The 22,959-nt window shown below is 41.6% G+C and overlaps 1 protein-coding gene across 2 annotated transcripts; it reads right to left on the bottom strand.

The window, feature by feature from the left end:
- Positions 1-397: 397 nt before the first annotated feature.
- On the bottom strand, positions 398-21,922 carry eprs1 (glutamyl-prolyl-tRNA synthetase 1). Of its 2 annotated transcripts, XM_073464003.1 has the most exons (35): positions 21,717-21,841; positions 19,784-19,868; positions 19,564-19,663; positions 19,318-19,474; positions 19,042-19,178; positions 18,560-18,654; positions 18,321-18,447; positions 17,983-18,175; positions 17,700-17,871; positions 17,309-17,542; positions 17,024-17,108; positions 16,341-16,400; positions 11,593-11,703; positions 11,078-11,214; positions 10,765-10,972; positions 10,551-10,663; positions 10,265-10,382; positions 9,349-9,543; positions 9,097-9,264; positions 8,533-8,769; positions 7,093-7,335; positions 6,740-6,967; positions 6,395-6,660; positions 4,852-4,903; positions 4,485-4,694; positions 4,259-4,331; positions 4,009-4,088; positions 3,771-3,872; positions 3,493-3,648; positions 3,005-3,202; positions 2,526-2,699; positions 2,179-2,339; positions 1,784-1,862; positions 1,627-1,691; positions 398-1,436 (listed from the first exon to the last, which is right to left on the bottom strand). In XM_073464003.1, exons 1-35 carry the CDS (start codon positions 21,757-21,759, stop codon positions 1,286-1,288), a joined length of 5,013 nt encoding a protein of 1,670 aa, XP_073320104.1. In that variant the 5' UTR covers positions 21,760-21,841; the 3' UTR covers positions 398-1,285. The 2 variants fall into 2 exon arrangements, with proteins under 2 accessions (XP_073320104.1, XP_073320105.1); XM_073464004.1 differs by lacking the exon at positions 8,533-8,769 and having other exon boundaries at positions 21,717-21,922.
- Positions 21,923-22,959: the final 1,037 nt, after the last annotated feature.

The following is a 22,959-nucleotide window of genomic DNA, read 5'->3' as shown; positions in this document are numbered from 1 at the left end:
TCTTTTGGAAATACTATGCTCAGTATTATGTAACTAAGGAATCTTGCTGCACAACGCGTGATGCACCCTGCGTACTGTTACTAGTTTATTAGTTACACCTGATGTATTCAATTACAATAACACTGTATTAAGTCATATCACAATGTTCAGTATGATGCCCCACCCTGGTAGTGTAGTTCGGTTATAGTGTGTCAATACTATGTGTTAAAAGAGTAATAATAGTAATAAAAGTAGTAATTCCAATGCCACATGTACATTGAAAGCCTTAGTAGTCATACCGATGTAATGCATATTCTTTTTTCTGTGACATTACGCTCCAAACTGGCCAACGATTGCCCCAGTTGTAGTTTTAGTTTCTCCACCCATCTTGATCCAGATCAGAAACAACACAAGACAGTTGGCCATGGAAAGGACTTTATTATAAGTCGGAGAGTTCTTTAATGGGAGAGAAGTGACAGAAGGCTATATTACAGGCTATTAACCATATACAGCTCATCAAAGCCATCAACAGTTGGCTCCGAGGAATTAGTATTAAGCTGTGAACCATGAGCCACCAATCATACAGAGAGAGGAGGGCTGACAACAACATACCAACTACAAGCCTGAGGACCTGCAGAGTTCCTGAGACAGTTTGGCTGCCAGAGATGGGACTACCAGCAGGCAAAGAGTACTTTATCCCCAGACATTTCTTTTATCGATTTTTGTTTTTTGGAGGTTTCCAGATTTCAAAAGGCCCAAACCAACTCAATTCCTAACTGACAGAAACTTTAACTAAAAATAAGTAAATCAGATTTTTTTTCTTCAGAGCAGGGAGTAAAAAAAATTATTAATTCAGAAGTGGTTTCCATGTTAGAACCAGCTGCTATTACCATTTTATTTTCCATGTTTTGAAAGGACTCATTACCTGCCAGACATAGCAAAGATGTAATACTTGCCTGGTTTCTGGTGGCATTTCACATCCTAATACAAAGCAGTGCTGGAAAGTGAGTTTTGACATGGCCTTCACAAAGTAAGCAGCACTACGGACATTTTCATGACGGAATATAAAAGTAACGGAAGAAGAAAATGGTTTCTTTCACCTCAACTTTCATCTGATGCATTATAACAATGTTAACATGTGTTAGAAAAAAAAGAAAAACATCCCTACTCCCACAGTCCAGTCACCTCCACACCCATATTAAACTTGACACCCACAACAGATCAGACAACAAGAAACAGATGAGAAAAGGTATTGGAGCCCTTTTTCACTACGATGTTCATCCTTGTGCTCTAGCAGGGCAGGTCTTTAGTAGCTGCGTCCGAACAGGGTGTAGTACTGAGCAGGCTCTTTGCCACTGATACACATCTGACCAGGCTGCAGCGTCTTCAGGGGGGAGAAGGGGATACAGAGGCTCTTGGCTCCCATGGACGGAGCTCCAGGCTCCAGGTCCTGGTCCCTGCAAGGGCAAAAGCACAACAATGTCTTTACTGGTTGAAATGAAAGCACTCAAAGCAAAATGAGGTAAAAATGGGCAAGTATCACTAATAGTTAAGATGTTGTACTTTCCAAATTTGATGCAGATTAGGTTCTCATTTGCTCTATCAAAGCACTAACTATCATGCCATACAGTGACATGTGGCACGTACTTGGCAGTGGTTTTCTTGATCCATTCCTCGCACTGAATTCCTCCACAGAATGGGACCTGGACCAACTGTCAAGCAGGACAAATGTATTAACAATTATTTATTCATGTGAGGACAGATAATGAAATGTGTTGCGCTGAGTGTGGGTTATGTTTCTCACTTTGCCCTGGTCCAACTCTTTCTGGAACTGTTCCATCGTGTCTGCAGCCAGCATGTTAGCTTTCAAGTCATCTGAAGCTCTGATAAACAGATAACACAATTAAAATCAATATTCATCATTCAATCATTTTAACACAACTGTGCTCTCATTTACAGTAGGATCTTTGACAGTCTGTGTACATCATTATTAACAACATTTTTCCCCCAGCTCGTCTGGATTGCATGATTTTAAACCTGCAATAACTTATTCCTTGTTCTTGGTTTCAACTGTACCTTTTCCATATACTCAACAAAACAACAAGCCTTTTCTGTTGTCAATTGTATTTGACCACTGATATATCACAGTGTTATAAACCATGTACAATGTCAGTCTAACCCTGTTGTGTATTTGCTTACTTCTTGAACAGGCTGTTCTGGATGTCCTCCAACATGGTGACCAGCCTCTTCTCCACCTCAGCTTCTGGAACTGTCACCTTTGCGCCCGTGTCTCTCCTCACTGCAACACACTGACGCTGCTGCATATCTTTAGGACCCACTTCCAGGCGGATGGGAACACCCTGGACGAGACACAGACAAACAGAAAAAAGAACAAAGAGAAAAACAGCTAATTTAATTATCAATGCTTTCAGTTTATACAACTCATCGACTCTTATCCTTTTCTCTTTTTTTTTCATTTATGCTTTCAGGTAAAGCACTTCATCAATTACCACTACCACTATAGTCATCATCATATTATTTCTGACCTTGAGTTCCCAGTGGTTGAACTTCCACCCTGGGGAGTAGTTGTCTCGAAGGTCAGTCTTTACCCTGATGCCAGCGTCCAGCAGCCTGCTCAGGTATTTTGAGCACTGGGTCAGCAGTGCCTCCTTCTCCTGCTCTGGCAGGGAGGCAGTGACCCCACATGGGATGATGACAACCTGGAAAAGCACAGAGAAATTTTAATCATTTTGGGTCTTCTTTTTTTTTTCTGCATGTGTAAGTGTTATCATAGGCTGGTTGCTTATTTTAGCAGAGGGGTTTGTTCTTCAAGTTTTTTTTTATTTCATACAATAATAAAAGAATAGAATAAAAAGCAGATGTCTTGTGGAAATGGATATGTCATTAACCATTTGTCAGTTAAGAATATTAATATAGTCCATTTAAGTCTATCTGCAAGTCTCTGTGAGAGAATGTGCGGCGTGTGTGTGTGTGTGTGTGTGTGTGTGTGTGTGTGTGTGTTTACCTGCAGGCAGGCCACCCTGGGAGGCAGTACAAGCCCCATGTTGTCTCCGTGCACCATGGTGAGGACACCAATGGTCCTGGTTGTGATTCCCCAGGAGTTCTGGAAAGCATGCTGTTTCTCACCAGGCTTCTTTGGATCCTCAAACACGATCTCAAACATCTTGGAGAAGTTCTGACCAAGATGATGGGATGTGGCACCCTGAGAGACACAAAGCAACACAAGGGCAAGATGACTTCATGTTTTTTGTTTTGTTTCTTGGAAACAGAGCAAGTTTATTTTGCTGTGAAATACTGAATCAAATCAATCTGAGTGCAAGTGTGAAGCAACCAATTATCATGAATTCTTGTGTGTTTCCCTGTGGCTCATCAATTGTGATCTAAGTTTCATCAAAACCAGTGCTGAGACTTACAAATGAAACATAATATCCTGCTGGCCTCCATGCGAATGTATGAGAGTATCAAGTGAAGTACTCCAGTATACTGCAGTACCTGAATGGCTCGGCCACTTGCAGAGACAAACGCCTCCACAGTGGTGGTGTAATCTCCTCCTGCAAACTTCTCCTTCTCTGTCTTCCTCCCCTTAACCACGGGGATCGCCATCAGCTCTTCGTACACTCTGGCATACAGATCCAGGATCTGAAGCACCTACAAATACATTACACAAAGAATGTATTTAGTGATTTGTACAACACAGGTTGATGTTGAACACTAATTTTGCTACTGTGAATCAACAATGAATGAGTGTTTGATATATCCTTGGTTGTTACCTCCTCAGCAGCCTCCTCCTTGGTGGCAAAGGCTGAATGCCCCTCCTGCCACAGGAACTCTCTTGTCCTCAGGAAGGGCTGAGGGTGTTTAAACTCCCATCTCTGGAGGGAGGAATGGGAAAGAGAGAGAGGTGAGGAAAAATGAGTCCCAGTCAGTAGAAGTAAAGACTACTAAGGAAGCAAAAAACAGGAACTGTGGATGAAGATAATTTAGATGTGACTGGAGGAGGATACTGACCACAACGTTACACCACTGGTTGAGTTTGATTGGCAGGTCTCTGTGGGATTGGACCCATTTAGCATAGGCAGGGTACATCACTGGAGCGAAACCAAACAGACCAAACATCACAAAAACAAAAAACACACCGGCAACAACATTAAACAAGATAAATGTTTAAAAGATATTTAGATATTGTATGATGTTCGGTGTATGTGTGTCTGCATTGATATAAGTAGTTTGGTCTAATTTTAAGAGCTGTAGTTCACACCTGTCTCACTGGTGGGTCTGACAGCAATGGGCTCGGCCAGCTCAGTCTTTCCTGACCGGGTTACCCAAGCAACCTGACAAAGATGACATCAACATGAAATGATTATTGAAGTATACTGCTGGTATTTTTTGTTTTTGTTTTTTATATTCCCAACTGCTGCAACACATGCTCTTTCGCTCCATGTGTTATTTATTATTATTTTGTTGTAAACATATGGTCCTTGTACCTCTGGAGCAAAGTCTTCAATGTGGGACTTCTCCTTCTCCAGGGCGGCCTGAGAGACGAACATGGGGAAGTAGCAGTTCTCTACACCCATTTTTTTAATCTCCCGGTCAAAGAAGTCTTTAATGGACTCCCAGATGGCGAATGACCAGGGCCGCAGAACATAGCAGCCACTGACGTCATAGTACTCAATCATCTCTGCTTTAGTGATGACCTGGAGGGGCAACATTATATGGACAGGAATTTTCAGAAAAAAATAGACTGTGCAGTGATTTACTGATGTTTATAATTTATAAACATCAGTATGCTTTTCTGGAAGTAGAAAAAGGTTTAGTTGGAGTAAAAGATACTTTCAATCAAATTTAACTGACCTGAGAGTACCAGTCAGCCAGGTTCTCCTCTTTCTTGGCCTCCAAACCCAACCTGTCAGACAGACAGATAAATTAGTGTGATGCAAACCTTGACATTATGGTACAAAACATGCATTGCTAATTATAATTTTATTGTTAATTTGTTAAGAAGAGGAAATCTTATCTTGGAACCAAAGCCCGTCTCTTTTACTGTATTTTAGCAATCTCTACCAAAGTCAAATTAAAAGGCAGTGGTGATGAAACACTGTCAAAATACAGCAGCAAAGCGACTTGGGATATTGCCACAACACAATCACTGGTATGTCAGACCATGCCTCATTAGTTAGTCTCAGTGCAGTTTACTTCTGAGTGCTATCAAACAATTCTAACAAGCACACAGCAATTTCCAGTCCAGCCAACTATGCAACTCAAAGCTCACGAGCAGCTATAAAGCCAGCAAACCAGTTTCCTACAGCTGACTGACAGAACAGAGAGATCGAGCTGCAACAGAAGGGCAAAGGCACTATTGCCATTATTGTGGTGATATTATGATCATTAGTCTTTATCTGAGGAACAGAAGTATTTATTGTACTTTTTGCATCTTGCTTGTAAAAGTCAAAAATGGTCAAGATTTTGATACATTTACAGGTGCTGGTGAGCCAAATTTGTACTTCTATGAATAATAAAGCGAGCAGCATATAAATATTGATATATATTTATTTAAATTAGTGCAGCAATATCATAAAGCAATTAAATACCATCCTTGAGGCTGACAGCAGACAACAAGCACTGATCAAGCAGATGAAAAACACACCAACCATTTAAAACTCACCAAATCTGAATATAAAATGAAAAAAAAATCTCTTCAGTCGTTAAGCTACAGTAGCTGAGGCTTGTGATCCATCTTCATCGTCCAAGAAATAAATCCAAGTATGTGCCTCTGTCGCTACAAAGCTCCCCTATTTCTTTAAAGCTAAAAAGTACAACTCAAAGCAAGATAATGCTTGAATAAAACTATCCGTCAACATCTCCATACAAAACAATACATTGTGCGAAGAAAACACGTCACTCAACAACTCAAATGGGCTTAAAACGTTCAATGTAGGGCTTTTTATTGGCTCAGACATTTTGAATCCGATTCCAGTCCATTTAAGCCAAAGCATTTCCGGTATGAACAGCTGTAACTGCCCCATGATCTTGCCATAATGTGATTATGTTCATATGCGATGAGGGAGAAATATTACCACCAGTCACTATAGTTAGAAATATCAAAATAAAACTGAAATGTGATTGTTTTGAAAGTCATGATGTGTGTGAGAGAGAGGGACTAAAAGAAAGAATCATAGACACATTTACATCAGATGCAAAAAGTAAAATAAAAGTTTGTTCCTCAACATCATTAGAATTATGATAACAGTATAATTGTTATGAGGATCATTAGTTTAACTGAAATCACAAGTCCCATTTATACTAAACATTGTGCTGGCTGGTAACATTTCAAACTTTTATCATCATCTGGATCTACTTCTTCAAGTCTCCCCTTCATCTGTTTCCAGTCTCTCACCGTGTTTGTTTCTTAGGTCCTTGACCCTCTCCTGAGCCTCCTGCTCCTCCTGAGGCCTCCTTGCCCTGGCCGGCTTTGTCTCCTTTACCCTTCTTCCCTCCTCCTCCTCCTCCTTGTTTCTCAGACTTGTTCTCCCTCTCCTTGCGGTTTTTGTCCTCTCCTCCAGTGGCTCCGGCAGCGGCCACTGGTTTGTATTCCTGTCCAGTAAGCGTCTTGTACTTGGTCTTCAGGTCCAGGAGAGTCTTCACGGCTTCATCCACCTGGTCCTGAAATGAAACGGTAGTGTGTTTTTTTCCCCCTCCAGTACTAGCAGTATTTAATTCCACTCTGTGATTGGTCCCTTACCTTGGGGGCCTTCTCGGACTTTAACTTCCTCACCAGCTCTCCCTGTTGGGACACCTCTGAGAACAGTTTCTGGGCCTGAGGTGAAGAGCTGGACTGGGCCGTGGAAGAGTTGGACTGGGTCTGGGCAGGGCTGCTTGGGGCTTGTCCTGGTTTATAATCCTGTCCGGTCTGCTGTTTATACTCCGCCTTCAGTGCCAACAGCTGCTTCACTGCAGCATCTACCTGATCCTGATGAACAGCCAGCAAGAAGAGAACCATTCAGTCACAGTAGCAGGAACAGCTGCAGGACTCCACAACAATATTAAGACTCTGAGAGCAGGAAACACTGGCACTGTCTGTATATGTGGTCTCACCTTTGGGGCCTTTTCAGTCTTCAGTTTCCTGACCATCTCTCCCTGCTCAGCAACCTGCTCATAGAGGCCGGCAGCAGCAGGGGCAGGGCTGCTCTTGACCGGGGCAGGGGCTTTCTGAGCTGGAGCCGCTTGAGCAGGGGCCGCTTTAGCTGGAGCCGCTCCAGGCTTGTAGTCCTGACCTGTGATCTGTTTGTACTCTGCCTTCAAGGCGAGTAGCTGTTTCACTGCAGCGTCAACCTGATCCTAGGAATGGAAAGGATACTGTGACTCAGATCATCCATTTTTTGCAATGCTGTAATGGGTTAACACTGTTTTAAGAGCACATTAGCACTGGATGAAAAAACAATAATATTCTAATGAATTGCGGGTTATGAAAATCTTGATAATGATGAAATCACTTGTTTAAGGATATGAGCTCACTGCCCAGTCTTAGCTTTTCATCATTATTGGTGTTGGGTGCGTCTCTTTTTGGAGAGGGTTAGACTTCATGTTAGGGCAACAGATCTTGTTAGTGTTTATACTGTGTATTTTATATGTTTTTGTAATTAATGTTATCAGTTTTCCCACTCTGAACACCTGATCTAACCATATTTGGGATTCAATTTCTCTTGTGTTCTACTAAGACATGTCCTTTGCATTTTTGAACAGTTCAACAATTAAAATCAGTATGTAAGACAAAAAACACTTTCTGCTGTAGGTGTCTCACCATGTTACTTCAAGTCAGCTTAGAGTGGCACAGATTACAGAGGCGTCCCCACCTCAGACACTAACAAGCGACCCTGAAATTATTCCTGTCTTTCTGAAAAAAACGTATTTTCCTGCAGCATCCACAGTGGTCGGAGGAGTAAGAAAAAGTTACTGTATTTTGACATTTGTTTGGCTTTGACACACAGTTTGTCTGGTTATTGTAATTAGGATAGATCAATGACTTTCATTCTGCAACAACCAAAACTGTTCCAACCCTGGCAGAAAACACTATGTTGATTTAAGATCCCATCACTCATAATTAAGATACAGATTGAAAAAACAAGTTCAGGGCCTTTAAGAATCACCATTTTCTTTACATAGCCTCATACAGTGCAGACATTTACAAAAGTTGCCACTAAAAAAAATTTAAAAAAATTACAGTCTAAGTTTGTGGTACAAAATTGCTGAAAATGGGCCCATCGCTCTAATAAACTCAAATTTGGGGGTAAATAACAAACAGTCAACTAAACTAGGCAGGTAGATTTGCTTGTTGCAACCAAAATCTGGTGATATTTCTCTGTAGTCTGGTGGTCTGTTACCACCCTGATCACTAGGGTATAATCCCACTGGGCTGCCCCTCTCCGTCGAGTAATGACCTACTCTGTTATTACTGTCTTAGTCATCTAAGAAACATGTAGTCGATTTAGGCACTAGTTTATATTTGAATTTTTTCCTGATGTTGCAGCAGAATACCTTGGGGGCTTTTTCAGACTTCAGTTTCCTCACAACATCCCCCTGTTGTGAAACACGTTCATACAGGCCAGAAGGAGAGGAAGAGGAAGAGGAAGAGGAGGAAGTGGTCGTGGCAGGAGAAGGAGCAGAGGAAGAGGAAATGGGAGGGGCCATTCCTGGTTTGTAATCCTGACCGGTCAGCTTTTTAAACTCTGCCTTGAGAGCGAGGAGCTGCTTCACTGCTGCATCAATCTGGTCCTGGTACCATCAACAAATCAGCATATTGTTGGGGGAAATTAAGGATAAACTTGACTGGCATGCAGATGACGTGGGGACAGGACTGATGACTAGACAAATCATTTAAGGGAGGAGCAGCTCACGACTAGACAAACGACTTTGGGTGCCAGAATTCACAAGACAACGAATGACGACATGAAAAATGACTGGAAATATCACGCAGTACAATATCAATGAACGGACGGATGACTTGGGACATACAGGCTGATTGGACAAAAGGTTTTGGACGTGTGTGCCGACAGGTAACAGATAAGGACATGGTTAGTAAATGGACAAATGCTCAGGTACCTTAGGTGCCTGCTCCGCTTTCAGTTTCCTGACCAACTCGCCCTGCTGGGAGACGCGGGCATGTGGACAGGAAGAGGAGTCTGCTTGTGTGTTGGGCGGGGCTGGAGCGGAGGTGGGAGGAGACATGCCTGGCTTGTAGTCCATACCTGTCTCCTGCTTAAACTGAGCCTGCAGAGAGAGAGACAAATAATTAAATTCCAAATAATTGGGATCATTAACAGTCTCTGTTTAGTTTCATTGCAGCCGACGTACCTTCAAAGAAAGCAGCTGCTGAACTGCCTTGTCAACTTGGTCTTTAGGAGCCTTGGCGGTCTTTAGCTGGCGGACAGTTTCACCTTGTGCTACAATATTCGAGAACAAGTCACTGGATGAGGTAGAGGCAGGTGCTGGGGCAGAGGTAGAAGCAGCCTTGGCAGGGGCGGAAGCAGCCTTGGCAGGGGCGGCAGGCTAAGGTGAGAGGTAACACAGATTTAGTGACGGAGAAGAAGAGCAAGACATTCACAGGTACCAGACGTCAAAGAAAAAACTGCAGGTTCCTCTTAGCCTTTGCTTGATTAAAGACTGAGAACAGACAGACTTTGATTCCAGAAAGATTTTGTTAATATAATCTTCTGCCTCTGTGACAGACTTTTGTTCAGTAGCCCAGTAGCACAAAGAGGCCAGCAACTGCAGAGAGGCAGCAGAGAAAAAAATCTTGTACAGCCAGAATATTTTCACATTTAACTGAGTGAATTAACGGTTTATTTTGACCAAACCAGAGGTGATTGTTGGAACAGTGGAAAGTCTAACCAAGAAAGATTTGTTTAATTTTATTTGGTTTCTGTCGATGACATGAGGCAATTAAGCTTGTTTTAAGTTGGTTAAAGAAACTTAAATTCAGAAAGTGCATGGCTGTATTTTTAATTTAAAAAGAATATGCCCTTATTGTTTATTTATTTTGTTTATCTTTTAAACTAAAGAAGTTGCAAGTGAATTAAATAAACAAAATTGTATAAATAATAATCAACAAACTGACTTGAAATGAGGGGCAGGGCGCTGGCTGGTGTTGGGTCATTTAAGACGCTTTATAAACTGATAACAAGTTTGATTACCAAATAAAATTGAGGATGAAGGTCATTAGTACACAATTGAAAACGTTTGGATTGGGTTTTTCTTCTAAAGCACTCACTGTGTTGTTGGAGGCTTGGCTCTTGCTCTTGTCCTTGGATCCAGCAGTCGGCATCTCCTTGACGTGTCCATCAGGAATGTAGAGCAGGACACACGGACTCTCCTTACAGCTGTTAGGACTGGACATGTAAACCACAGTTATATACAGACAGATAAACAATAGAATAGAAACAGAATAGAATTGAATTGAATGAAGCAGAAAGTGATCCTAATGGGCAGATGCAAGTATGTATTTGTTGATCTTTATGAACTGGAGTGGTTCAAATAAAGAGCTGCTTTTCGCTCACCTGACCGGCTCATACTGCTGGTCACAGATGTAGAAGCCCCGTCTCTGCAGCTGGATGATGTCACCTTTCTTCAGGTTCTTCAGACAAGGATCTCCAAGCATCTTCTCCTCCAACTGAGTGAAAATGAGACACATTTTACAAAAGATATACAAATAACCACAGTTAAATGTCACACTTACTGCGAGGTTAAGAACACACATATCACAGAACAGACCTTGCTGTTTTTATTAATAAAGTCTTTGAAGTCGTCGTCCTTGGTGATGACAGCCTTAGAGATGAGTGGCTGGTAATTGATGCAGACAGTTGGCAGCAGGGGGGCGCTGTTTGTCTCAGCCAGCCATGTGATCTTTGTTGTCTTCTTGAAGTCCTTGTTCTCCAGGTTCAGGCGAGCCTCCAAGGACACAACCTTACCATCGGCCCCTCTGAGTTGTCAGGAAGAGTAAGAGACAGGGCACATCATTACTTAAATGCAACGCTTCATGACTCACATCTACAATATAGATGAGCTGATCAATGATCCTACATACTTGTTGATCTTGGTGATGATGAGGTTGCCCCAGTTGATGAAGGTGACCATCTCTCCCTCTGAGAACGTCTCAGCATCAGCTCCTTCAACCAGAACTCGAGGTCCATACCAAACCTGCTTCATGCCCACCTCTGCATTCTGGATGGACACAGGAGGTTGAGTGTTTCATGACTTATATCTAAGGTAAAATATATGTTCATATGTTCTTCTGAATAACAGGAAGCTACTACAATATATAAAATCAATAAAGGTTTAATTTATGTGGTCCAACATCTCTATTTTTAATAAGGAAGTATGTTTGCTGCATATGATTGGACCGAACCACTGTATCTGAAAAAGTGTGTCTGAAATAGATCGAATGAAAAACTACAAGCAGACTGCTGACTGGATCATCCTGTGCAGAAATCCTTGGGGAAATTTCATTGCTAATGTAATATTATCACAAATTCATGGTTCACTTATCACAGAGCTTGTGTGTGCGTGTATGTGATAGAGAGTGAGAGTGAGAGCTCTGACCTTAGGGTGTTTGGCCATTTCCTTCATCTCCTCTGCAGCCTCTGGGATTGAAACAGGAACCACATAGGAGCCAGACAGAGCTGTGTACCTGGGTGCTACTGGGTCAATAACCTAACACACATACACAGACAAAAACACACACACACCAAGACATACACACACAAACAGGTCAGTAAAAGAAACGGCTTGATAACAATCTCCACAAACAAAATGCTGAGTAATGAATGGACAAAGCAGAAAATGATGCAACTTTTCCAAAAAGCTTTTTTTGCCACATAAATTGCCAAATAAATAACCCAGCTCAGTAATGACAAATGAAGAAAGGAGGACACATGAGTGGAGAAAGAAAATCTGATTTGATGAGTGAACCATCAGTGTATGAAGGTGAGGGAAACAAGCATTTCTTCAGCTGCTTATTTAGCCACCATTCACTCGCACTATTTTAGCAGCCAGCTCGAGAGTTTAGGAGCCTAAATGATAACTGAATGATTAGCAGCACAATAGATGGTCAAAGAAGAAACAACAAACAAACGCTTTGGTCGATACGGTTACACAAAACACCTCAAAGTACCTCCAAGTGCAACAGAAGTAGACATTATAATATTCAGACTCCAGTGGGAACAATAAAAGTCTCCAGTTCAAACGTCAGTTAAGCACAGCTTCCTCTGAGTCATCATAAAACCAGCCACTCATCCAACAAATGCATTTTTCACGTTATTTCACAAATTCTGTCCCACAGGTCTTACAGTCTCAAAGTTCCAATAGCTGTGGTCACGACAAATTATCATACCAGAGACTGCAAACATCCCTTTTGATATTTTTAAAGTGACAGCTGCTACAGAAAAACATGTTTAAGTTCTTAACAGCGATCAAGAATATGAAGATTATCTGTGAGCTTAAAATTTGACAATGATCTTAGACCTCATTACTAACGGGCAATATGTCTGTGATTTAGGAAATGAAGTGTGAAGCACTTTTGAAATCTCTCATAAATGAAGGGACACATTAAATAAAGTTTGTATAGCTGATAAATGAAGAGGGGACATCTCAGCTGCTCACTCAGAAAGCTGTAATGGACTAAAGGATGAAGGGAACAGATGGAGAGGAAGACGTGAAGGGAGGAGGACTGAACACTGGATATGAAAAATGAAACCCTAGAGCTTTAATTTGATTTCTCCGATTCCTCTGGTGAAGAACTGTCTGACATTTCAAATATATTTTGCAGTTTATATAACTAGTCTGTTTTGTAGAGATTTAAAGCTGCATTTGGATTGTGTCAAATCTATCCATCTTATATCCTGGATTTATATCTGCCTAAATCACAGAAGGGCTGCAGAGTAACACAATGCAGTTTCACTGCAGTAGTACTGTAGGGGATTGGCAAATGTCATATCCTGTACTGTCAAGCTGTCATGACATCCTGCTGTTATTCTTCTTCTTTCTACATGGACCAGTTCAGGCAAAAATCACAACCCATCAACGGCTTCATTACAGCCCCAACAGCCAGGTTTACTTCACTGACGTCACCATTTATGTTTCAGACGCGAAAAAAAAAACAGTCTGACAGAACAGAGAAATATTGCTCACGATCAGTTTGAATCAGTGAGGATGGAGAATGGCTGTCATGAAAGCAACAAACTGGTAAAAGAAAATGGTGTGCACAAAATCATCACTGATCGATCATTTCAACATACTACTAATTTTTGTGCCATGATACAAGATACGCTCTAACAAAGAGGACCAATTCTCGGTTGTAGAGAATCCAACCCAAAATAACTAGTTTACCAACCACTTTATTACATCTTGTGATTACTCTTCTAGAGGTCAGTGGTCAGATTTAAGAGAACAACTGGGACCTGGTAGATACTCCCAGTGTCTGACCCACTAGTACATAACTCTGCTGGCCTTTGCTTTTGAATGCTTTTTTGTTCTTTTACATAGACTATATGAAGTGCTTGGCTGGTGAAATAGTGAAGGTTGTTGGTCGATTTTCAGACAAACCAGCCCATGATGAAAGCGGGGAGGGGGTGGATGAAAATGAGTGAGAGGAGGAGGAGGAGGAGGAGGTGGAGGAGGAGTACCTTCAGACAGCTAATTGGCAGCTTGGAAACAGAAGAGTGAGATGCCGTTTAATGTCAGATACAAGGAAGAGAGAGAGGAAAGAGGTAGAGACACATTTACACAGAATGGACTGTTTACATAATTTCCCCTCAGGGTTTCGTCCTAAATACAACTGTTACACCTTTCTGTTCTTGTTTATCTCATGTTTTCATCTCTAGCCAAGCCTCAGCCTAAACCTTTTACTCATGTACTGAGAGAACATCTTGCTAAACTCCAACTATGATGCTCATCTGCTTCAGTTATATTTTCTCATCACCCACCAGCCTAAGGAATCGCAACCCCAGAAAATGGATGCATATAATATCAATTAATTCCATACCTAAATTACAAAATGTATCTCTGTACCCTAGAGTTCTTATGATCTCTAATCTTTACTTGTTCTGTTGCTGAACAAAATAAACTGGGACCAAAATATGGGAGCATAGTGAAGTCCAACATAAGAGAAGTACAGTGGTGTCGGTGGTAGACTTTAAAGTCTTGAAATGTTATTAAAATTTGCTAAATAATGCAATGTCTACTACTGCAAGCTGCTTAAGAGACAACCTGCAGTGAAATCCAATCAAAAATTACAATTCATATTTCGATAACAATGTTTTTGAAACATTTCTTTTAATGAAGCTTCATTGAAGCTGTCCATACTTTCCATCAATTAGCCACAGAGGTAAAAAAAAAGATTTGCATAAAGTAAGACAGTTTGGTGAGTCACTGGTACATGACTACTTACACGTAAGTCTAATAAAATCTGTACATTTTTCAATTAACAGAGTAGCATTTTAGGTAGAGTTAGGCCTGGAGTTGTGGAGCCAGCGCTGGGAATCAAACAGGTTTTAGGAACTGCTCTTTCTGTTATTTTTCATTTGGTTTGTGCTTCCTGTATTTTATGATTTACTCCATTAACTATGTTGAGTGAACACAGGCTTCAGCTAAATATTGGACCATCTAAAGTGTTGTACTTTAAAGAATGTCTGTAATGACATTAAACATGAGCTGCTGTTACAGCAGCTTTAAATATCAGAAAGCTGTTGTGAAGGAACTTTGTGTGTGTGAGACTGTCTGAAGAAGGCGGGGAGGAGGAGGAGTTAGTTGATCATGCATATGAATCAATTTGCATAAAGCAGCTGTTCTGAAATCTGACGCCAGCTGTCATCACTACATTTGGAGGTTGTATATTGTGATGCATTGTTAGGCTGGATTCACACCAAATATGGCATTCCGGCAAAAACGCAGATCTTCTCATTTTGAATGAGCGTTGCGCGTTTTGCCTGAAAAAAAAGGGGGGAAAAATAACGCAGCCGGCCGCGGCGAAAAAGTTGAAACAGACTCAACTTTTGACAAAAACGCAGACGCCAACGTCACATTACGGTGGCCAATCACATGAGCTGACGATCAGACTCGCAGCATGAATGAATGAAACCACAGTGGATTGTAATGTCATGTGTATTCACTCAGTTTGGCTTTGTACACAAGTTGAACACTTTTTTTTTGTGTGTTTTTTTTTTTTTTAATTTAAAATCAGTGGATACCGACGATCACTGTAAGACCAGCATGCCTAACCTACTCAGGCAGAGGCGTGACTGCAGATCAGAGCAGAACAGGTCAGTAGCAGGGTGTGTCAATTAGCAAGGCTAAACGCTACAGAGGAAACACAACAGACATTTCTCTGCGTAGCACTATGTTTAACTTGTGATCACTTGGTTTGGTCTTGTGCCCCAGTTTAAAACACACAGTATGTTATGTTACTGCTATTTTTAATGCGTCCGTATGGACAAACAATCACAAGTAAGACCAGCACGGACGGTTTGGTCTGAATACTGCCTGTGTTAAAGCTTGTGTTCAACTATTCAGAAGTGATATAGACTAGCTTGTCATGAGTATAATATATATACTATTTGCTGTGTCTGACCACTCCTTTACTCTTTGTTTATGTGCATGTTTAAACTATTAGCTTCACATTCTCTACTTGACTTTGGGATGAAGCAGCAAGTGCCAGCAAGGAAAACCACACAGAGGAAGCAACACTGATGTCCAGACAGATGAGACAGGGTCAAAACAACATGGATACAAACAGATGTGGGACGTGAAATGAAGCAGCTGGTTTGGTTTTATGAGGTTTTCAGTGTTATTCGTATCGATATGAAGGATGAGGGTGGGGTCATGAGGCAGGAAACCAAGTAGCAAATTAAAATGTTTAACAGAATGACAACAGCAAAGCAGAAAGAAGCCATGCCAGCAGTGAACCCACAGGCCATTCTCTGAAGCTCTGTCAGTGACAGATTCAGCCTGTGACGTTTGTGTCATATTCATTCATTAGATCCTCTCTAACATGCAAACTAGGTCAAACAAACTTAAAATTAACTCTCAGCGTTCAAAAATAGCACATTATATAAATGTCAGTATTTGTAAATGGACTGCAGTTTAATCTTCAACAGCCTGATACTTGTATCATGTCTTTCATTTAGACTTTGACACAGTGGTCCATACTTAAAATTATTCCTACATCTTACCAATAAAACAATGCAGATTGTGCTTACATTCAATTCCAGAATCTTTTTTTTTTTCATTACTTAGTTATTCAGCTAGGCTCAGATTATCAAGCCTAGACATGAGATGAAAGAGGAGGAATGTACCTTCTTATTGAAGGCCCAGATCTTGTCCCACTCCATGTTCACCACTGACCTGGATCCACCCTGGAAAGAGGAGGATGAAAGAAAAAAACATAATTAACTGTTATAAAAGCCTTCCGCAATTGACAATGCACGTTACAGAGAAGAAACAATTTTACGGAATGTAAGAAACTCTCCTAAGTCCTTGATTTTGGCATTGTGACATGTTATAGAAAAAAACTAACAAGTTAATCTGTAGGATGCCTGATTAGTACAGATTGTGGCTCTCTGTGCACAATGTTTTTTCAATTTAAGCTCATGTGAAAATTAAAACACATTTCTAAAATTCTACATCTTAAGGTGTTGCCTTTTTTTGGCCACAATTTAATACTTTTTTCTGGGCTTGAAAACATTATCTCTCATAAATTTACAAGCGGCGACAGTGTGGGCTGGTAATGATTTCAGTTTTTGAGTCTGTGTGTATTTGCCATCATAGATAAATGTGGTCCTGGAGACACCTTTTGTAGCAGGAATATACAAAGCAGCAGTTTTGAGCACTTGATATCATCACAACCGTGCAAAACACAGTCATGAGACTTCTGGTGTGTAGTAGAGATTAAAAGGAGGGCCAAGTTTGAAGATGGTGTGGTTTAACCCATGAGTACTGAGTACTTTATCTGCAAACATTAACTTCCGTCTTTGTGTACCTGGGCTGCTATGAACTGTTTCAGACCCTCAACAGTCATTCCTCTCCTCAGGACTCCTCTGACAGTGGGGAAGCGAGGGTCATCCCTGGAGGACGAGATGAGAAAGTCAAACACAAACACAGTGGTAGCGAGGAAAAGAAGTAAAAGGTAAAGAGGATGAGGAGGAATACAGTTGGGGGGGCAAGGGAGGAAGAGACAGCTCTAAGAAGGCCACAAAGAAGTTGTAAAAGTAATAGACACCTTATACATTCAGCATCAGTGAAGCATAAATGACATTAAACCTACCATCCATCGACATATCCCTGGTCGACAAACCAGGTGAGCTTCCTCTTGGACAACACTGTGTTGTTGAGGTTGAGTCGGGCGTACTCCCAAATGTAAGGCTTCCTGAGGCGCAGGGCACTGATTATCCAGTAGAACTGCTCGTCACGATCGTGGTACTCAGTGGTCCTCAGAGCGTGGGTCACACCCTCCAAACTGTCCACGATAGGACAGGCAAAGTCGTATGTTGGGTAGACTCTGGAGGAAAGAATAGGGTTAGCTGAAATTTGTTGCATTGCCCAATATTTGACGCAAATACCCGAGATGTAAGGGTGAAAATTGTAATAACCTAAGGGGTAACCTAGTAACCTAATAACTTAGTTTAACCCTCCCTGGACATATTAAAGTGAAGTACTTGTAGGTGCTTCCTGTGCGAGGGTGGGGAGCGTTCTTGCAGCGGAAGAGGGTGGGGTCTCTCAAGCAGCCATTGTTGGAGTTCATGTCAATCTTGGCCCTCATGCAGCAGGTCTGACCCAACTCCGTCCCAGCTTTCATCTCCGACCACATCTTCATGTTCTGTTCCACGGCTACACAACAGAGAAAAATTCCACATTGCAGCTTCAGAAAATTCAGAAAAGTACAAGTTACAGCTTCATCATTCTCTGTGTCAGGTACACATCATGTTTCCCCTGGCGTACTGTTATTTCTGCATCTGGACTCAGTGCGCTGCTCCCTCTCCGCCTTCATCTGCTCAGGAGGTGTGTCGTCGATGTAGGCCTTGCCCTCACTGAGCAGCTGTTCGGCAAATTGCATTATGATGGGAAAATGGTCGCTGGTGTAGGTGAACTGGTCTGGATGGATCTGGAGCATGGCAACATCTTCCAGGATCACCTGAGAAGAAATGAAGACATGTGGAAATAAGAACACAAACCATTTTCTGGAATTTTTCATCTGGTATTGTTTCTAATTTCTTACAAGTAGTTTGATTAATCAAATATTAAATGTTTCCTTTTGCTGTAAGAGCTGAATGTTTCACCTTCTCAAAGTCCTCCTTCTCCTTCTCGGGGTTGGTGTCATCGAAGCGCATGATGAGCTTGCCTTTAAATGTGATCTGGTAGTGCTGGTTGAGCAGAGCAGCCTTGGCGTGGCCGATATGCAGGTATCTGGCAAAGAGAAAGAGAAAAATGTCCCCCGTTAAGAGAGCTACTAAACTACAAATGCACATGCCAAAATTGAATGATCATGTATAATCTGAACTTTCACGTCAAGTCTTACCCGCTGGCCTCAGGGGGGAATCGGACCACCACCTTGCCCATCTCAGCTCCTGGCAAGTCCACAAACTTACCAAGATCCTGCTTCTTCTCATCCGACTGTTGACCAGAGACACAAAAGGTCAGGAATACAACAGGAATCCTTTTGAGTAATTTTTTGAAGAAAGAAATGTTCCTATTCCAGCTTTTTAAATATGAATATTTTCTGGTTTCTTTGCGCCTTTAGACAGTAAAAAGTAATCAATATTATTTACCATTTTAGACCAAACTACTAATAAAAAAACAACAACTTTAGTTGCAAGTTACAATAAAAATAATAATCAACATTTGTAAACGTTTCACAATATTGTTTTTTTGTTTATTCAGTATCCTGAGCATAAACGCCTCAGGTCAGCCACGCCTTGCTTCAAACAGACGCTCTTTTTCTCCAGATGTTATAAAAAATAAATCCAAAATCACTTGTTAATGTCTGAAAATTACACTTACATTAGATTTGCTCATTGGAGCCTTCTTTGTGGCGTACTTGTTGCCAATAGCAGAGAAGGGCATCTGCGAGCTCAGGAAAAAGAACCAGCGGTTGACGTGAGAGAAGGATTTGCCCTGGCTTGGCCATTCGCCATGACCTGCAGAGAAACAAACACAACCTGTAGTTCTGCATTTCACCTTTTTGACTATAGACATTCTAGACTAAAACAGGCAAAGAGATAAACATACAGGAATAATGGCAGAGATCCAAACTGGTACATCCTCAATGTTACTGACCTTTGAGGGCAGCCCAGACGGAAAGGTCGGCCAGGGTGATGGCATGTCCAACCAGGAAGGTCCGCAGGGAAAGGGCCTTATCCAGTTCAGCCAGTGCCACAGTCAAACCAGGCTGACCACACAGACGCCGAGCGCTGAACTCCAGCCAGTGGTCCACCTGCAGATACCAGAAAAGCATGTCCAATAAGGCTCAAGAACCCTGAAATGTTACAGGGTACGTCACACACACACATTAAAGATACACACCTCAGTCTGCTCCATCGTGTTGGCTCCGTAGAGGCCAAGAGCGGGAGCCACCCGTGCCAAGTACCGACTGATGGAGTTGCCATCACTGAACTGGACTGCACTGAGAGAATGAAGGAGGACACAGAGCTGAGATAAGTAATAATGAAAAAGCAACACAATGAACAAACTGTATTCATTTTTGGCTCATTCAGCAATCTGATGAAATGATTATGTCACCTACTCTGAGACATGCAGCCGTGTGTCTTTGCCTTCCTCCACTGACACCTGCACACTGCCCTTCACATGCTCCGCTGTCAGAAGTGCCCCTGCAGGACAGAGGAGAAGATTCAGTGTTTGTTATGGTTTTGTTGTGGGTCTGGGTAAACATGGGTAAATAGCTTTAGAGAATCTAGGGGTGTTAAAGGGACAGTTCAGCCCCAAATAAAAAATATATACTTTTCTCTTACCTGTAGTGCTATTTTTCCATCTAGATTATTTCGGAGTGACTTGCCAAATGTTGGAGAAATCTGCCATAGAGATGTCTACCTTCTCTTAAATATAATGGATAGATGGATGGCTTTCGGTGCTCAAAGCACAAAAAAAAGTGTTTTTTGGGGCTTTGAGCACCACTACCCGAGTGCCATTTAGTTCCATTATATTTGAGTGAAGGCAGACATCTCCACAGTCAATATCTAAAAAATGCTGTAACCCGCACCAGAATAATCCAGATGGAAAAATAGCACTACAGGTGAGAGGGAAAACATGCATGTTTGATTCTGGGATGAACTGTCCCTTTAAGTCATGAGTTAACTTTAGATTATTTAAAGACGTTTTGTTCCTTGAGGGCAGAACAACCAGCACCTGGATGACTGACAAGCTTTACAGACATCTTGGTTTAGAGAACCAGTTGAACTGGTCCTGTGGACTCTGCTTAAACCCGCAGTCTTAACCTTCTCATCCTGCCTCAACAGCTGTACACACTTTGTGCAGAGATGGTTTAACTGTTGATAGGCTCATCTATTGAGAGGAAAACTGGGTTTGTGGGCACAACCCCCACCACCATTTCACTTTCCAGTAAGAGTGCTTGTACTAAGCAACTGAAACAGAAATCAGAGTGCAGAAAAATATGCACTCGACATCATCAGTCCACGTTTCAGCTTGCTTGCATCAGCCTGCTATATTCCCTGCGAACACACGGGGGCGCTGTTTAGCCACTGTCAAAGCTAGCTAATGGATTAGCCTGTCATGGTACAAAGCGATGATACAGTAATAATTGGAAAGCCTCGTCCAGACTTTATTGAACACGATACAATGACATGTCACATCTTATTAAAATAAGTCAGTTACAGATATATTTTAGCAACATTTACACATGTCTAAACCCAAAGCCAGTTGAGCTAACCTGGGCTACCTAATGTCAGCGTGTCAAGTGATACATAATGTATGTCATGTATGTGCATGGTTCATCCATTTGTCATTTCCAAGTTCATAAAGAATTGATTCATGTAATGAAACAATGTGTGTAAGCCTCCCACAATTAAGGTTGGGAAAGGTGTAACGTTATGGGGGCTGGTGTTATTAAAAGGACATTTAATCGAACTGCCCACATGTTGTGGTTTGGACTGCCACGACGACAAGCTAGCTGACGTTAGCTACGTACCGGTATTCTCATTAGCTAGCTAAAGGCTAATGTTAGCTAACTCCAAACACGCCCCATTTCAACTTATATGGACATACATTCATACGAATTTTAAATCATATATAGGTCAAATTACAGAGCTGCTAATTTGCTAAATAAAGCACTTGGTGAGTTCCTTCATTTTTCGAGTGACAAAACATCCTAAATTACATACAATTCGGCTTGTTTCCATGAGACAAACTGGACATCATTTGGACGAGAAAATAACTTTTATTATTGTTGTTTTTCATTTTACTATTGTCTTCATGTTTGCCGTATTGACCATGAACTCAGAATGACTGGTCCAGTGTCTTTCATTTTACTTAACACACCATCCATACTTTATTAAGCGCAGATAAACATCAAAGGGGAAGACTTCCAAATTGAGTTTGTCTTATTTGTTAGGATGACACGTAGCTAATGGTGCTAGCGACTAGCTACACTAGTCAGCTGTCACCAAGAAGTATTCACTCAGAGATCGTAAGCTGCAACTCACCCAAAGGCGGATTGTTTGTGTTGATGGTAAAGTTTAACGCCATATTGTGAAATCCTTCTTCCACACAGGTGGTGAAGCCTTCTCACTATTTCAGAGACCCAACAGGAGTCAGCGAACAGCCAAGACTACTCTGCACACCGAGCACCCCAGTGAAGAAGCCGCACAGCGTGAGGAGACGAGATGGATCTTCTTTTGTTTTTGAGACTGCGAACCAACAACGTGCTGGTGCAATACTGCCACCAACTGGACGGGAGTGTAAACAGACAGACAGATAACATGAAGGGAAAAACTTTTTTAAAATGAGGTTCTTGAAACTGGAATTTGGCAGAGAGACACCCTAATGACAGGTCGACATCTTAAGCACAGTTTAGCTTATTTACTAAACACATTTTCCATTAAGGTAGCACAAGCCACTTGGCAAACAGGGGCCCGGTACCAGCGGGGGCACTGGTTGCCATTTGCCTGGTTAGAAATCCAGTCTTGAATATTTCCCATGTTTTTGAAACAAAATGGCCACCACTAAATCTTTAAAGATAGCCAGCCTAGGCTATGCCTGGACATAAACTACATTATGCTGTGAATGCCAGACAGTCTGAGCTAAAGCTTCTCATCACTGTCCTCCTTTTGTCCTCGTCCTGTACAGCACTTTGAAAGTATGGCCACTCACAGCTGTGAGAGACGTTGTAGGTTGCCCCTGTTCATTTACTTCTCCTCCCTTAGGACATTTCTCTGCTCTAGTTTAAATTCAGGTACAAATACAGGTTTAAATTCTATAATCTAGCTTTGTGACAGTTCAGCCATATTTCAGAACATCAATACAACAAAAGCTCTTCACTGTTCTTTCCATGCTGATGTGTGTGAGATTCATAAATCATTATCGTGGCTGACTGTGGAGGCTAAATTACAGTCAATATCTCTGTTATTCATGAAAAACAACATTTGGAGTAAGACACCACATTTCTTTTCAGAAAAAAGTGTTTATACTAGTATTATTTTTCTCATAGCACCACTCATACACATCCAGGGAGCATCGGTCACCTGGTGGTGCCCTTGAACATGTTGTATGATGCACCTGTGTGTGATGTGTGTGCACATACTTTATTATCTTCCTTTTTCCTCCTGTAACACACTACTCTGTGACAGTGAAAACTCTCTGCTACTCTCGTACCACCCTGTGGTCGTGTGTTATTGCCTCACTCATCTTATGTAAAGCAACAGTCTTGCATCATCTCCTCTGGCTGTA

Source organism: Pagrus major, chromosome 4 (assembly GCF_040436345.1).
Source record: "Pagrus major chromosome 4, Pma_NU_1.0".
In the NCBI taxonomy this organism is placed as follows: Eukaryota; Metazoa; Chordata; class Actinopteri; order Spariformes; family Sparidae; genus Pagrus; species Pagrus major.
Note: the sequence above shows the minus strand (reverse complement) of the source record. Positions and strands in the feature narration are given on the sequence as shown.